This window comes from Corylus avellana, chromosome ca5, assembly GCF_901000735.1.
Source record: "Corylus avellana chromosome ca5, CavTom2PMs-1.0".
NCBI lineage: Eukaryota > Viridiplantae > Streptophyta > Magnoliopsida > Fagales > Betulaceae > Corylus > Corylus avellana.
In genome coordinates, this window is record NC_081545.1 from 28439774 (window position 1) to 28455597 (window position 15824).

Consider the following 15824-nt stretch of genomic DNA (forward strand, 5'->3'; position numbering starts at 1 on the left):
CTTTTTGTCTAAATTAAAGGGGTTTTGTTGTGATTGTTCTAAATAATTAAAAAATAAACCTAAAAAAGGCCCAAAAAAATCCCTAATATATATATATATATATATATATATATATATATATATATAAAAAATGGAAACCCGGTTCCGGTATTTCCTGTAAAAATCGGGTACCGGAACCGGGGTACCCGGTTTTTGGATTTTTCAAACCGAGACCCCGGTTTCTCGGTTTCTTGGTTCCAGTTCCAGTTTCTCGATAATTTTTTACACTCCTACCCAATCGTCCCCAATGGGTAGTTCAATCAGCTGTGGATCACGCCTAATGAAGCGAATGTCACTAGTTCAAAACTCCCCTCCTTCTTTCCTTATATTGACATGTCAAAAAAAAATGGTCACCCAATCAAACCCTTAATTTACCTATTAATCTTAAATAAATTAAAAAGTTTTTGGTTAACCCTATAGTTAAGCTGGAATGGTCTCACAGATGTACATTTTGTTAAAAAAAAAAAAAAACCCAACTAACATGTAACCATGAGTTGCATCCTTTTTTGGGTTAGCCACAAGCCATGCTCTCTTTTGGAGGTGGTCGCGAGCCATTTCTTTCCTTGGACGGTGGGCGCAGCTGCAAGCCACCCATTTGTTAGGGGCGGCCACTGCGACTAGAGGGGTAGCTCATGCAACCCCAAGAGCCCGACAGAAGGGGTGGCTTGCAATCACCTAGTTATTTCTATTATTCATTTAAAAAATAAACAAAAGTTAGATTTAAAAGTAACATAAAGACTCTTCAATAAACTAAAATTTGAGGTTCAAAATGCAAAATTGAGGGTTCTGAAACCTTTTTTCCTTCTTTTAATGTCAATAATGCAAAAGGTAGATAAGAATCAAGGGTGGCAGCCAATTGCGCCAAGTTTCTTCAGCCATTTGCGTGAAGTTTCTAGCCTGAATCAAGTTGAAAAGCTGGTATATGGTACGAGAAAAAGTGGACAATAAAGTAAAGCATTAGTGTTTATCTTAGTTGCTTTTATTTCCCTTTAACTAAGTTAATTGAAATTGCGTCTACCAATCGGCAAAAGTATGTTTGGAATTGTGGTTGAGAAATAAAACTTCAAAGTAAAAAAGTGTAAGCTTCATTTTTAAGTTTTTATCAAAAGCGTGCTTGAACTATTTTTAGGTTTTTTTAACCCTTATCAGCGTTTTCAATTTTTTTTACTAAACGAGTACTTTTTTCTTTGAACGGACTTTTTGAGTGTTTAAACACACTTTTAAACCCCTCAAACACACACCGAAACATGCCCAAAATCTAAGGAGAAAAACCCATTCATCATGAAATAATAGCGTTTACAATATCATTATCTAAAGCCTAAAGGCACTCCACTTTCAATTCTTAATTCACAAGGAATCAACCTGATAAACCCCCTCCCCCATGCTTCTTCTTCCATTGAGAGAGAGAGAGAAAAAGATGTATGTGACAAGGCCACTTTCGATGTACAGGAAATCTCCGAGCACCCTTTCAATGGAGCCACCTGATGCTCCATATTCAGGTTATCTTGTAATTACTGATGAAGAGGCAGAAGCAGAAGATTCATTTTGTTGGGGTAGATGCAAGCGTAAGAATGTTAAGAAGTTGCCATTCCCTCAAGATAAGATCCTCACCATTCTTCATTCAACCGAGTATGGAGAAACAACAGCCACCAAGGTTTGGTTTCTCCCAGTTCTTGATAAGCCTCTGTCTTCCAACCGCTACTATGTCATCAGGGCTAAAGGCAAGTACAAAGGGTACGTATGCTCTCTACTCCTTCACACTTATATACACTAGTCTTTTAACCCTCAAAATGAAAAATCCGAACCCCAACGGGTTGGCTTCAACTGCTTCACGTCTAAGGTTTGATCTTCTAGAGTACAAACAATTCTTTAGATCACGCCGGCCTGTTGGCAAAAGTTTGAACTTTACCCATTTCGTGTATAGGGATGCTTCGCACAGTATCTTGCTGATTTAGTCGGGGTGAAGCCCTGGATACCATGTCATAAAAAAAAAATTAAAATTTTTTTTTAAAAAAGGCCTTCAACTTTAAACTTAAATTTCAAGTTTAGCTTTAGCTATGCTGTTGGACTAGTAACTCATATTAGACAAGAGTAGTTGGCCAAGTAGACGGAGCACAATACGGGGTATTTTGCAAATTTTTAAAATATGTTCGTATAATTAGGATTTTTCTATATATATATATATATATATATATATGATGTAACTTTGAATCATTAATAGCAAAATACAGTCACTCTCTATGGACGTAAGCACATTGTCAAACTACGTTAAATCTGTATCTCGCGACTCTCTCTTAAACTCTCTTTTCGATTCTATATTATTTATTATTATTGTGCACTGTAACAACATATGCAATATTACTAGCATATATTATGTAAATTGGTAATAACCCTCAACATTTGAGGCTAAGTCCCTTGTAGGTTTTATTTTCGACATTGAAATTGTCAATCTTGCAGGAAAGCATGCAAATGTTCAAGAGAGGAGGATGTCATGGCATGTTGCTTCAGTAACATGTTGATGGAGAAAAAACCAAAATCTTTTGATCTCAAAGACCTTTACCAACAATTCAAGATTCATAGCCATCAAAGCGGTGGCTTCTTTGCCAAGTCTATAGCACCTGATGGCATCCCTCCAAAGCCTCTAAGAAGAAAGGGATGGAAAGTTCGCAGCTCAAGTAGTTTACGTCGATTAGGTGAAGCTCTAGGCCTTGACACCTCACTCCGAGCACTTCTCCCGGATTTCAATTTTCCTATTTTAAGAAAACGTTCAGCTTCTGTTGTTGTGGGGAAATGGTTCTGTCCATTTATATTTGTGAGAGAGAAAGCAGGGCTAAAGCACCAAATGAAGAAGTCAACGTTTTATTCCATGACTCTTGAGCAGAAGTGGGAAGAAATTTACTCCTGCAGGAATGTTGACAGCGAAGACAACGTTGTCATTGTGAATGTTGATGTGCAAAGAGAAGTCACTTTAGTTGCTGGCAAGGAAGCCAGGAAGGATGACAGAAATGGTGATAATGGGTTCATTTGGTTTAGAGTGGATAACCCAAATGGCAGGGGAGGAGTGCTGGGAGTGGGATTAAGTTCAGCAATTGTGGAGAATATTAGATGGGTGGAAGAAGCAGGAGGGTGGGTTAATGGGGCAGAAAGAGAAGTTAAGGTGGAGAGGGTAGAACAAATTTCAGGTGAGACTGAGTGGGAAAGATTTGGTTGTTATGTGCTGGTGGAGAGTTTTGTTTTGAGGAGAATGGATGGAAGTCTGGTGATGAAATGGGATTTTAGGCACACTAATAGGATTCAATGCAAATGGGAATGCGATTTGTGAAAAACTTCCTCACATATATTGTACAAAAACTTGTAAACCTTTGTAACAATGGAATCCTAATGATTGTAAAACTTCTAAGATGATTTTAGTCCTTCTTATATCATTGCTCTTTAATTTGATCAAGAAAGTTGAAAGAAACATTCATCAATTATGAAGTAAAGAATACTATTGAAAATCTTCCAAATCCAGATCAAAATATCCTACACTTCTTAATATAACACATTCCTTCAAATTCTGCTGGAAAACAATTTTCTACAGTCTACACCAAAATTTGCACATTTAGTCTGTGGCTGTTTTTTTATTCGGCGGGGTGAACTGTATATGGACCATAATCTAAAACTCAGCCCATATCGCTTGTTTTGGGCTAGGCGGTGGGGCCTCCTTTCATAAAGGTATCATGGGCTAATTTAATGTGAAATTGTCAATCGTTGGGGCCTCCTTTCATAAATGCCTCTTCAGTCTTCAGTGCCAAATGCCAATGCCTGGAAAAGCTTTTAGCCACCCAATGTATTGTATATTTTGTTTTGTATGAGCTATATACAAAAACCCAAACTCATCCTATAGTTTTCCCACTCCACCAGAACAACTACAACAACAACAACCTTGGAAAAATGGCCACTCACTCAATTGTCCTTGGAAACCCAGTTCCTAAGTCACCTGCATCAAGCGTCCACCCAAGGGGTAAGTCTCCCCTACTTCAATTATTTATTTATTTATTTATTTTTTCATTTTTTCTTTCTTTTTGTTTCAGTTTTGGTTTGGGTTTTAGCTGCTTTTATATGTGATCTGGTACAAGCCCAGTTGCACCAAGTTCAGTTTTGCTGATTGCTGTGTGTTATATATAGTTGTGAAGAACATTTGATTTCAACTGGAAATTTTGGTCAGCTCAGATCGGTTTTATGCACTTTGTAGTTCTGACTCATGGCGGCTTAATATTTGAACTTGTTAACTATTGAACTGCTCCGCTAGTTAGCTAGCTTTGTTACTGAAGATTGATGCACTAATGTTAACTTTCTTGCGCCATGCGTGGGATCGCCTAGATGTGTGTTTAGTGTTTATGTATCTACTTTTCTTCTTTTTTCTTTTTGTGGTAATATTAGAAAGAAATGTGTACTAAACGATGCAGAAGGGAATCTGAAAATATGGTTTTGCAAATACGTGGAACTCTTGTACAGATGGATTAGTAGATGGTTTATTTTTAATTGGATGGTCGGAGCTCATCAGTAGTTGCTGCAAGATTCGAAAGAAAGAGAAACAATTTTTGTCAAGGCATCATTCTTACAGTAGTTGCTTTTAACTAGGGAGCAGCCATAAGTGCAATACAAGTTGTACAAAATTCAAAGCATTTGGCATCAAAACTTCAGAGTTTAGTAGGTTTCTCCAACTAATGCTTGCACAAAACCTCACTACTTGGAGGGACGCAATTGACTAGATTGAAATCATATTTAGCGAATTAACTTCTTAAAATTACCTGAGTATGTAACTTATCCCATTACTTTACTGGACAAGTTCATCTTCTACCATTTTCAGGGGCTTCCTGATCATAATACCACAAAGACTAATATGTGTGCTTACTATTTTGAGTTGTAGGAAAAAAAACCCATTTCCAATATCAATTGAATTCCACAAAAACCTGAAATAACTCAGTGTGAAAACATTTTGACACTATATTCCTACTAGTCATTGAGGCTCTCAATTTGTTGACTTTAAATAGATACCCATCAAAATGGTAACCTGCTTAGCCTTGAGTTGTTGGTTGTGCACTGGTTATTGGTAGATGTTTTCATATTGATTTCTGTAATATCTTTCATCTACTTTTGTCCCTTCAGTTGAGAAGCAATGGCTTGGATATTTTGCACTGAAGACAAAGCCAATGCATCTGAAGCTTTCAAGTGGCTATAGAGCAAGAGCAGCTCTGGGTGCTGATCCAAAAGCAGTTGAAATTCCCCGTCAGTGGTACAATCTGATCGCAGATCTTCAAGTGAAACCCCCTCCTCCATTGCATCCTAAGACGTTGGAACCAGTCAAGCCTGAAGATTTGGCTCCCCTGTTTCCTGATGAGTTGATTAAGCAGGAGATGAGCAATGAAAAGTTCATAGACATCCCAGATGAAGTCCTTGATGTTTACAGGCTGTGGCGCCCAACCCCTCTGATCAGGTTGGTTTTGCTATTACATAATGCTTTTCTTGGAAAATTTCTCCATCTGCCATGGTAAGAAGCATCTTATATTTTTCAGTTGAATTTTAGAGCCAAGAGGTTGGAGAAGCTTCTCGATACGCCTGCCAGAATTTACTACAAGTATGAAGGCGTCAGCCCTGCCGGATCACACAAACCCAACACTGCAGTCCCGCAAGTCTGGTATAATGCTCAGCAAGGCATCAAGAATGTTGTGACGGAAACTGGTGCTGGTCAATGGGGAAGTTCATTGGCCTTTGCTTGCAGCTTATTTGGGCTTGGTTGTGAGGTAAGGAACACTTTAATTCATAATGTTGATCCATAGCCATGAATTGAAGAATGCTATTTTCAGATTGGGTTTATTGATCTGATTGGCTTCCTCAACCAGGATAACCTGTTCATATGCATATGACATAGCTATGGAATTTAAGAGGGTGAATATGTTGGATCTTTAATTAATATACTTTTCATCTGATGTGAAAAAGATATGGCTAAACCTAAATCTTAATATACTTTTGTGCTCCTAAATAAGAGCGGAAGTCTGGTCCAAATGGAACCAGTCAAACATGGTACTGTTGAAATATCAATCGACTCTATAATTTTTTCTAGAGATAAAGCAGATGGCAATTCTTTCAATTTGTTATGTAGGTGTGGCAAGTACGTGCTTCTTATGATCAGAAACCATATCGTAGACTGATGATGCAAACCTGGGGTGCAAAAGTACACCCATCTCCGTCTAACATTACTGAGGCAGGCAGGAAAATTCTAAATATGGATCCATCAAGCCCTGGAAGTCTAGGAATAGCTATTTCAGAAGCTGTGGAGGTTGCAGCTATGAATGCCGATACCAAGTATTGTCTGGGGAGTGTTCTCAATCATGTTTTGCTCCACCAGACTGTTATTGGTGAGGAGTGTCTAAAACAAATGGAGGCTATAGGTGAAACCCCAGATGTTATCATAGGGTGTACTGGTGGTGGGTCCAATTTTGCAGGGCTTAGTTTTCCATTCATCCGTGAGAAGCTCAATGGGAAAATCAACCCTATTATAAGAGCAGTTGAACCTACAGCATGTCCCTCATTGACCAAAGGTGTGTATGCATATGATTATGGTGATACAGCAGGGATGACTCCGTTGATGAAGATGCATACGCTTGGGCATGACTTCATTCCAGACCCAATTCATGCTGGTAATATATTGTTGGTATCAGGAACACAGATTTGTTGACATTTTCTTGTTCTTGAATCTTGAACAGTGTGCTTTTCATTCTACAGGGGGATTGCGATACCACGGTATGGCACCGCTAATCTCGCATGTATATGAATTGGGTTTCATGGAAGCTCTTTCAATACCCCAGAGAGAGTGCTTTCAAGGTATATCTTCATCTTCTTTTTCTGGACTGAAACTAATAGTTGCCATCTTATGCACCATAGAAATGAGACCAACTTGTGGAACATTTGTTATGTGCGTGGAATGTGTAAGCACTGGAGTAAGAGAAGACAGGCTAAGATTGTTCCTTTCCTTTGTTGCAGGTGCCATACAATTTGCCAGGTCTGAAGGGTTGATACCTGCCCCAGAGCCAACTCATGCCATAGCTGCTACCATTAGGGAAGCTCTTCGTTGTAGAGAGACTGGGGAATCAAAGGTTATACTCACAGCAATGTGTGGACATGGCCATTTTGACCTGCCAGCTTATGAGAAGTATTTGCAGGGAAATATGGTTGACCTCTCATTTTCAGAGGAGAAAATACAAGCATCACTGGCCAATATTCCTCATGTGGCGGCCTGAGTGTCTAATGATGATCATAGGTCTCAGAATTTTGGATGATCTGAGAAATAACTTGAAATGTTAGTTGTTCTCCAAATTTATCTGGGATAAAAGAGTCATGGATGTCAAGAAAACCGAAAAGTTGGACAACAATTTGGGGTCAGTTCAATGTTTAGGAGGAGATGAATAAATCCATCATAGAGATAATCCAGAGCTGTAATTCATGTAATATGCCAGTATTTGGCAGTTCATGGTTAAGATTGTCATAAGCTTATATAATAAATTTGTTTAGATGATCACAGCATTGTTCTTTTTGTATGATAGAAAAGGACAGCAAGTCTCCAATATTGTGGTTTTTTTTCTTTTTCTAATTGAATAAGGAAAAAGATTAATTTTTTTCACTCCTAATCCGAAAGGAAGAAGGAGTAGACGATCCTAAAAACGAAAATAGGGTGGGCTCCCTAACAATAGACCCAATCTTGTGATAAAAAAAACTCTTAGCATAATGATCTTTTGATGATGACACTGAGCATATGTTCAAGTTGGATTTATTTGGAGTAGATCATATTATCTTCACCATATGATCTAATCTTTAAGCATATAGGCATGAGTATCTTGAAAACACTTTTTTGTTTTCAAAACAAAAGGCACACTTTTTCAAAATTTATTAACAAATAATTTTAAACATAAAACAATTTTCAAATATACACTCTACTTAAAAAAAAAAAAGTTCACATTTATATCATATTAAAATATTTTTTAATAAAACTAAAAAATATTTTTAGATTCGATTATCAGAAGTAAAGAAGATTGTCATACGTATTATATTGTTAAGTTAACTTAATTATACTAATCTAGTATTATTATAAAGTTATATATCCATAAAATATCATTTAATTTTAGTTTCATCAGCTATGAATGACAAACTATCACACTAAAAAAAAAAAAAAAAAATCACATTAATCTTCTCACTTGATTGATTGATTCATAAAATCAGGTATTTTTGTGCCCCACAAACCCCCACTTTTTGTTTTTTTTTTTGCGGGTTCAAAACGACGCCGTTGATCATCTTTCCCTGGTCACACAGTATCCCGACGCTTTCTCGTATCTAGAGGGCTTTCTCATTTCTGCGTTAGAAGCAGGCTCCGAAGGTCTCTCTCTCCCTCTCTCTCTCCGTCTCTCGACGATTTCCGGTACGGACTCGGCTCAGGTAAGTTAAAACGACGTCGCGTACAATCTCTCTACCTTGCTCTGAAATACCCTGTATTTAGCTTCAGCTTTGAAAATCAAACATTCCTTTACTTGTAGTTCGTCATCGTGTGGCAGTTTCCATGTGATATAATAATTTATATTTCATTTACTTGGGATTATTGTTGCATTTTGTTCTTATTAATCTGATTTTCGTGCACAGTCTTTGTCAAAATGTCTCTCGCTACAGTCTCCAAAATACATAAATCTCCACAAAACCTAATATTAATCGGTAAACCTATTACCGACCATAGCTATCGGATTGTAGGCAATGTGATCGTAATAGAGCTTACAAATTGATTGAATTCCGGTTCCAAATAGAGCTGTGCAACTGGGTTGAATTTTGGTTTGGTTTAGAAAGTTCTGGCCTAAGTGTGTTTCAGGGTCGTTGCAGTGTCAATCTTTGAGCTCTGATGTTTTCGTGTCAACTTCGTACAGTCGTTTGATTGCCTATATGCTTGTTGCCAACACTATATAACCAGTTCTCACGGAATCTTTTACATGGTTATTGTAATAAAGATATTGTATTGATGTCTGATGCATGTTACAGCTCCAGTGGAAATATTAATTATGAGGATGCATAGAGATAGTACTATTAAAGGGAGAGTTCGTTTTGATGATTTGAGCTGAATGTGTTTTTTCTGCCAACCAAAGTTTGAGCTCGTAATGAGCACTCTCTCTCTCTCTCTCTCTCTCTCTCTCTCGTTGGTGTGTGAAGGTGCATTTTGACTTTTCTCTCTAGTATGTTTTGTTTCTTGGCACCGGCACTCTTTCACTTTTCTTTTTCGGTCTTATACAGTGGGTTTTACAAGTTGTTTCTACATTGAAATAACAGTTTTCGAGCTTTCGGTAGAAGAGGGGACCTTAGTCTTATGTTTCATTGACTATGTTTCATTGAAAGGAGCAAAGGGTCTACTGAGTGGTGTTTTTGGGCAAGATTAGGTTGTTGGCCATTGTGGAGGCGATGGTTAAAGGGGAGAATTTGAAAGAGTTCGTAAGGTCATCGAGGGTTGGTAGTAAAGCTTATATCGCATAGAAGTACTCAGACAATCATGGGCACTACTTGGCGTTGGCGGAATATGGTGGTGGTGGCAGAGAGGCTTTATCGTCATTCCAAAGGGTCAAATCTCTTTATCATGTGCTTAGCCCCCACATGATTTTCTTTCCCTCGGAATTGCGTTTGAAGAAACAAGGCCCCTCCAAGAGAGGCTTTCTTTGTGTGGACAACAATGTTAGGGAAGAATTTGACTTTTGATAACCTTAGGAAGAGGCATGTGGACCGGTGTTGCATGTGCAGGAAGAGTGGGGAATCCATTGGCCATCTTTTGCTCCACAACAAAGTAGCTAAAGATTTGTGGGTATTGGTTTTGAGTCTTTTCGAGATAGAGTGGGTCATACCTCAATGAATGGTGGAATTGTTGGCTAGTTGGAGAGGCCAGTTTGGTAGCCACCGTTGTGTAGGTGTTTGGAGGATGGTTCCTCTATTTTTGATGTGGTGCATTCAGAGAGAACCAATGTTAGAAATTTTGAAGATTGTGAGAGAACGGTGATAAAGTTAAAAGCGATGGTGTTCAAAACTCTTAATAGGTGGATGGTTGCTCTCAAAGGTTCTCATTTTTCTAATTTTCTAGAATTTCTAGATTTGTGTTCTTCCTCTTTTCCCTACTTGGGTGTCTCTCGTGTATACTCTATGTGTACTTGGTTGTGCTCCATTTGCGCTTTCTAATAAGATTGAATTACTTATAAAAGAATAAAATTTTTGCCATGTGGTCTAGAAATTTGTGCAGATAATCTAATTTTCTTATGTCTTGCATAGTTATTTATTTATTTTTTTTTACAAGTAATAAGCCAGTCTCATTAATTATATGTCTTGCTTAGTTATTCTCATTGAGGTCAAAACTTGACTGCATTGTGCTTACTACTCTTCCTTTTTTTTGTCCCCCATATTTGACCCACTTTTTCCCACCATTTTAAAGCCCAATTTGGATATCCAAACACCCATAATTTAAATTATCTGGATCTTATTGTAGCAGTTGCATTGTGATTGAATTCTTTTATATTCTGCCATTCTGGTGTGCTTTGAGTAATGTCTATCTTCGTTTTTTGACATCTTGGTTTCAAAATAAATTGTCTTTTTTCAAAATAGTTGCATTGCTATTCAGTAACTACTCACTTCACTTGGCATGAAATCATCTTTTGAATAAATGCTTTGCAAGTTACATTATGATAGCTCAGTTCTTCTATAGTGTTATTAATTATATTTCTTTGTGCAGGTTAGAATTATAAACTCAAAATGGGAAGCAAAGGCCGAATACCACCTCCTCATCTAAGGCGCCCTCTTCCAGGACCTGGAATAGTTCATCCAGAGTCATATGGTCCAGGAATACATCCTCCCCCACATTCCTTTCCTCCTTTTGATATGTTACCTCACCCCGAAGTTATGGAACAGAAATTTGCTGCACAACATGTGGAGATGCAGAGACTTGTAACGGAGAACCAAAGGCTTGCTGCCACCCACGGGACCTTGAGACAAGAACTTGCTGCTGCACAGCATGAGCTGCAGATATTGCATGCTCAAGTAGGAGCTGTAAAGTCTGAGAGAGAACAACAGATGAGGAGCCTTATGGACAAGATTGCCAAGATGGAAGCTGAACTGCAAGCAGCAGAGCCTGTTAAGTTAGAGTTGCAGCAGGCACGAGCAGATGCCCAGAGCCTGGTTGTAGCAAGGCAGGACCTTATTTCTAAACATCAACAATTGTCTCAGGATCTTCAGAGGGCCCACTCAGATGTTCAGCAGATACCTCCTCTCATTTCAGAACTTGAGAGTCTCAGACAAGAATATCAACACTGCAGGTGCGTATCTGTTCTTTATGGCTGTCTTATAGAAACAAGGTTGACTTCAATTGACTGGTTGAAGGCTAGCAACCAAAGTTGTTTCCAGTAAAGTGGGGTCATGTAAGGGGAGTTCTGGATACAGTCCTACCCTTCAGCATTTCTGCCTAAATTTGAGACTTCTACCATTGCACCACATGATAGAAAGATGAATAATTCTAGTGTATAGGATTGTAGGTTCAACTAAATGTTTATATTTTATCTTTTGAAAATTTGCCCTTTGTAAGCATTTTCAAAAGCAGACTATACCGGTGTCTATTAGGTAAAGTTGTCACACTAATAGTTGCATGCTTTTTATATTGAATCAAAAGAGAGTAGAAATAGGGATGTGTATTACTGTATTCATTTGTTTTGTTGCAACAGTGGAATAGAAATTAGAATTAATAGATTTTATCTTCTAGTTATCATATGTAATTGTTATATTTTACATGGTGTGGCATACAATAACACATTATGATTATAGTATATATATATATATACTTATAAAAAAAAAATGATTATAGTATACCAAAATAAACAACTTTTTATTATAATGTCTTATTTTTATTTTGTTTTATATTTTTTATATTAATTTATAAATTAAAAATTTATTTTATCAATAAAAGCTATTCTTTGATACAAGGAAAAGCTATTCCCATCTCTCAAAAATGGATGCCTACTCGCCAAATCATAGGAAGAGCCATTCCCTTTGTAATGGTTATTTTGCAGGAATAAGTGCAACCAAAATGATCTAATAATTGTTGCGCAGGAATAGTTATTCAATTCCAGGTTCTATTCTAGGTACCAAAAGCATTCTAAGTTTCAAAACCATGTTACTCTGTAGTGTAGAAAGTTCCCTGCAGAAATACTATTGTCAGTCATTATTTCTTGGACCCTTTTTTTTTTTTTTGGCCGGCACATTACATTCTGGACTTGCCTCACTCTATAAATGTTCAACCGCAAAACTTCCTTTGTTGGATTTGTTTTGGAAATGCAAATATGGAGTTGAGATTTTGCAAAAAAACATTTATCTGCTGATGTTTCGGCTCCATATGGAAATAATATGAGCTTCAATTCTTTGGGTAATGCAGGGCAACTTATGACTATGAAAAAAAATTGTACAATGACCACCTTGAGTCGCTTCAGGTGATGGAGAAAAACTATATTACCATGGCCAGGGAACTGGAGAAGCTTCGAGCAGAGTTATCGAATAGTGCTAATGTTGATAGAAGAGCTGGTATTTCTTCAACTATACCTTTTCATCTAGAGCTCTTTGTTCTCTTTAAGTTCTATTTTATTTCTTGGATGGCTATCTTTTTTTTCTCAATTAAACTATAAATGCAGGGGGTCCTTATGGTGGTACACCTGGAAAAAATGAAAATGAGGCTTCTGGGAATCCTGCTGGGCAAAGTGCTTATGAAGATGGCTATAGTATTCCCCAGGTGTGTGATCCTCCACATGTTTGGTTTTGCTATGTTATCTTTTTTTGTTTGGTTAATTACAGTTAACCCCCTCAAGTACCAATCATTTACACTTTGTTCCCCCAACGACCACCCCCTCTTCTTTTCTTTTTTCTTTTAATTGAATTTTTAGTTTTAAATTTTGTTTAACGTCAGGGCATTTTTGTGATTTCTCATAAAAATGAGCGCATGCATGTCACGTTTGCTTTTTTCTGTTAGACTTAATGACCTTGGCTAACGGAAGGGTTTTTTTTTCTCCAATGATTGGTAGTTGAAGGGTGTTGAGTGTAAAATTGGTAGTTCGTAGAGGTAACCTGTAAATGAGTGGTAGTTGAGGGGGATTAAATGTAATTAACTATTTTAAAAAAAAATTATAATATCATAGTACTATGTTTTATACTCATCATATTTCATTTCAAGAGGAAAGGAGAACTATTTTCAAATTTCACTCACTTAAAGCATGTAGCCAAATTATTAGCCTTTTCCATCTCCTGTATTCCTTAACATAGTGAATGCAGATGATATCCCATTTAGGTGACAATTTACCTGCCTGTGAAAGATACTGTCACGAATTGACAGATGAACTTGGATTGTCCCAACTTGACATGAATGCAAGATGTTGGACATTCAGAAACTCTGGAAACTAAAATTTTGACATAGGGACATGGCTGTTGGCTCAAGTTTGTGTGTTTCTTAAATGTATACATTTGAGTGTGTGTTGTGTGTATTGTTGACGGGCTTATGCAGGTAGTTGACTGAGACAAAAATCTTCATGACTATAGAATATATGACATGCATCCTTGAAATCAATTAGCCATATGATAGTATTTACTCTTAGAAGTAATATATATATATATATATATATATATATATATATATATATATATATATATATATGTCGTTCAGTTTTAGCACTTTAGAGGCAGATAAGGTGAGGAATAATAAGGTCATAATCTTTCGAGTGTTTCTGATTGATGCCAAACCTTCTTCAGATGTGTTCCTTCTTGACGAGTGATTGATATGCTTGTATTTGATAGGGAAGTGTCAGATGTCATATGAAGGTTATATACTTTTAGCAGCAAATTTGTTATTTTTAAGGTTCAAAATTGGGGGATTTGCATTCTTTCTGACAGACTAGGGAAGTTGAGAACTGATGTTACTCTGTTGCGAATTATAGGGACGTGGCCCTCTCCCTGCTGCCAGTGGTGGTGGTGCTGCTGCTAGTGCTGCGGCAGCTGCTGCTGCTGCTGCAGGCACTCCTGCTTATGTTGGAGCTCAATCTGGGTCTGCTCCTGCAAGGGCCGGTTATGATGCACCAAGAGTACCTGGTTATGATGCATCTGGAGGGCCTGCTTATGATGCACAAAGGGGACCTAGTTACGATGCACAGAGGGGACCTGGTTATGATATGCAGAGAGGATCCAATTACGATGCACAAAGAGGAGCCAACTATGATGCACAGAGAGGAACTAACTATGACGCACAGAGGGCAGCCATTTATGATGCACAGAGATCCGGTTACGATCCGCAGAGAGGACCTGGTTATGATGCATCCAGGATTGCTAGTTATGATGCACAATCCAGAGGTGTTGCCGGACCTCATGGACATGCGGCACCCGCCAACAATGCGCCTTATGGGTCTGCAACACCGCCTTCCCGTGGTGCACCTGCATACGAGGCACCATCTCGTGGTGGAAACCCTGCTAGGAGATGAGTGCAAGGCATTGCCCTAATATTGGTGGCATTATTTTTGATATTGTATCTGATTTTCAGTATATTCGATAGACACCTCACAGTTCTATCATCAATCTTCGAAATCTTTGCTTTTTTATTTCCCCCTATTCGCCTTCTTAAAGATTCCCAATACTTGGGTGTTGTGCTTCTTGCTGTGGGAAGAACTTATTTGGATCAGATGCAGACTGGCGACAGACAATCGTTTGAGATAGAAATTCACATAAGAAAGAACATCGATTGCTGTGATTCTCAATTTCCAGGCCTTAATGTCTTTTAAAATCAAAGTTGGACAGGATAATACCCAGACCGAAGAATAATACCCAGAGAAAAAATAAAATAGGCAAAAGAGCAATGAAGTAAGCAGGATGTCTTCAAAAGTTAGAATTTTTTATTTTTTTAAGGTAGTGTCTCAAATAATAGAATCCTCTCCATTGAAATGGAGAAGATTTCGTGTTATGATCTAGATTTTATTTTGTTATACCGTTTGATAGCGTGCTGGAAGGCAGTAGGTGGTAAAGTCTTGTTCTAGTTCTTTGTGACTAGTCTCATTTTGTCTATGGTCTTTCTTTTGGCTTAAAAATGGAATGAGCTAGATCACTCGATCCATAGTCGATGAAGATTCATCTTTCTCTCACACGAAAATAAGAGTTTGAACTTGAGAGAACTCAATCTAAAGAATGTCAGTCATATCAGTTTTATTAGTATTAGGCACTTGGCCATGGAATCCAACTTGAACCAACCGAAAGTAAGAGGTCCATTAACATGGTCCAACTAATTGAAATATCATTCGTATGTGTTATGTTTTAGTTTTGTGTTGGCAAATTCACGTGTCAAAACATAGTGTACGCCTTATGGGTTGTAATGTTTGGGTGTGTTTGCCAATGGCCCTAGAACGGTACTGTTCCAGGGCCTCCATCAATCCCAAAAAAAAAACTTTTCACTTCAAAATTAATCTCAACATCTCTACTTTTTATACCACATCAATCATTTTTATTATTATTATTTAAATAAAAAATCACTACAAAACAAATTTTTTACATTTTCCATATAAAATATATTTTTTCACTTTTCCCCACAAAACATTTTCACTAAAACCATTCAAACACTTATTCCCAAAAAAAGGCTACGGTACCGGCCCTGGAACAATATCATTCCAGGGCCATTGACAAACAGGGCCTTTAGGTTTGAGTTAAAGATTAAGGGGGTGTTT

General features: G+C 37.6%; 3 protein-coding genes across 3 annotated transcripts; all 3 read left to right on the forward strand.

Annotated features, from left to right (window-relative positions):
• The first annotated feature begins 1372 nt into the window (after positions 1–1372).
• LOC132182810 (uncharacterized) lies at positions 1373–3478 on the forward strand. The gene is made up of 2 exons (XM_059596159.1): positions 1373–1773; positions 2497–3478. The coding sequence occupies exons 1-2, from the start codon at positions 1421–1423 to the stop codon at positions 3359–3361; spliced, it is 1218 nt and encodes a 405-aa protein (XP_059452142.1). The 5' UTR covers positions 1373–1420; the 3' UTR covers positions 3362–3478.
• Positions 3479–3829: 351 nt separating this feature from the next.
• On the forward strand, positions 3830–7602 carry LOC132180962 (uncharacterized). The gene is made up of 6 exons (XM_059593979.1): positions 3830–4042; positions 5191–5518; positions 5609–5825; positions 6185–6722; positions 6808–6906; positions 7066–7602. Exons 1-6 carry the CDS (start codon positions 3973–3975, stop codon positions 7320–7322), a joined length of 1509 nt encoding a protein of 502 aa, XP_059449962.1. The 5' UTR covers positions 3830–3972; the 3' UTR covers positions 7323–7602.
• A 794-nt stretch (positions 7603–8396) lies between these two features.
• On the forward strand, positions 8397–14764 carry LOC132182419 (protein FLX-like 2). Its single transcript, XM_059595658.1, has 5 exons — positions 8397–8511; positions 10823–11402; positions 12512–12657; positions 12765–12862; positions 14058–14764. The coding sequence occupies exons 2-5, from the start codon at positions 10843–10845 to the stop codon at positions 14592–14594; spliced, it is 1341 nt and encodes a 446-aa protein (XP_059451641.1). The 5' UTR covers positions 8397–8511; positions 10823–10842; the 3' UTR covers positions 14595–14764.
• The last annotated feature ends 1060 nt before the right edge of the window (positions 14765–15824 follow it).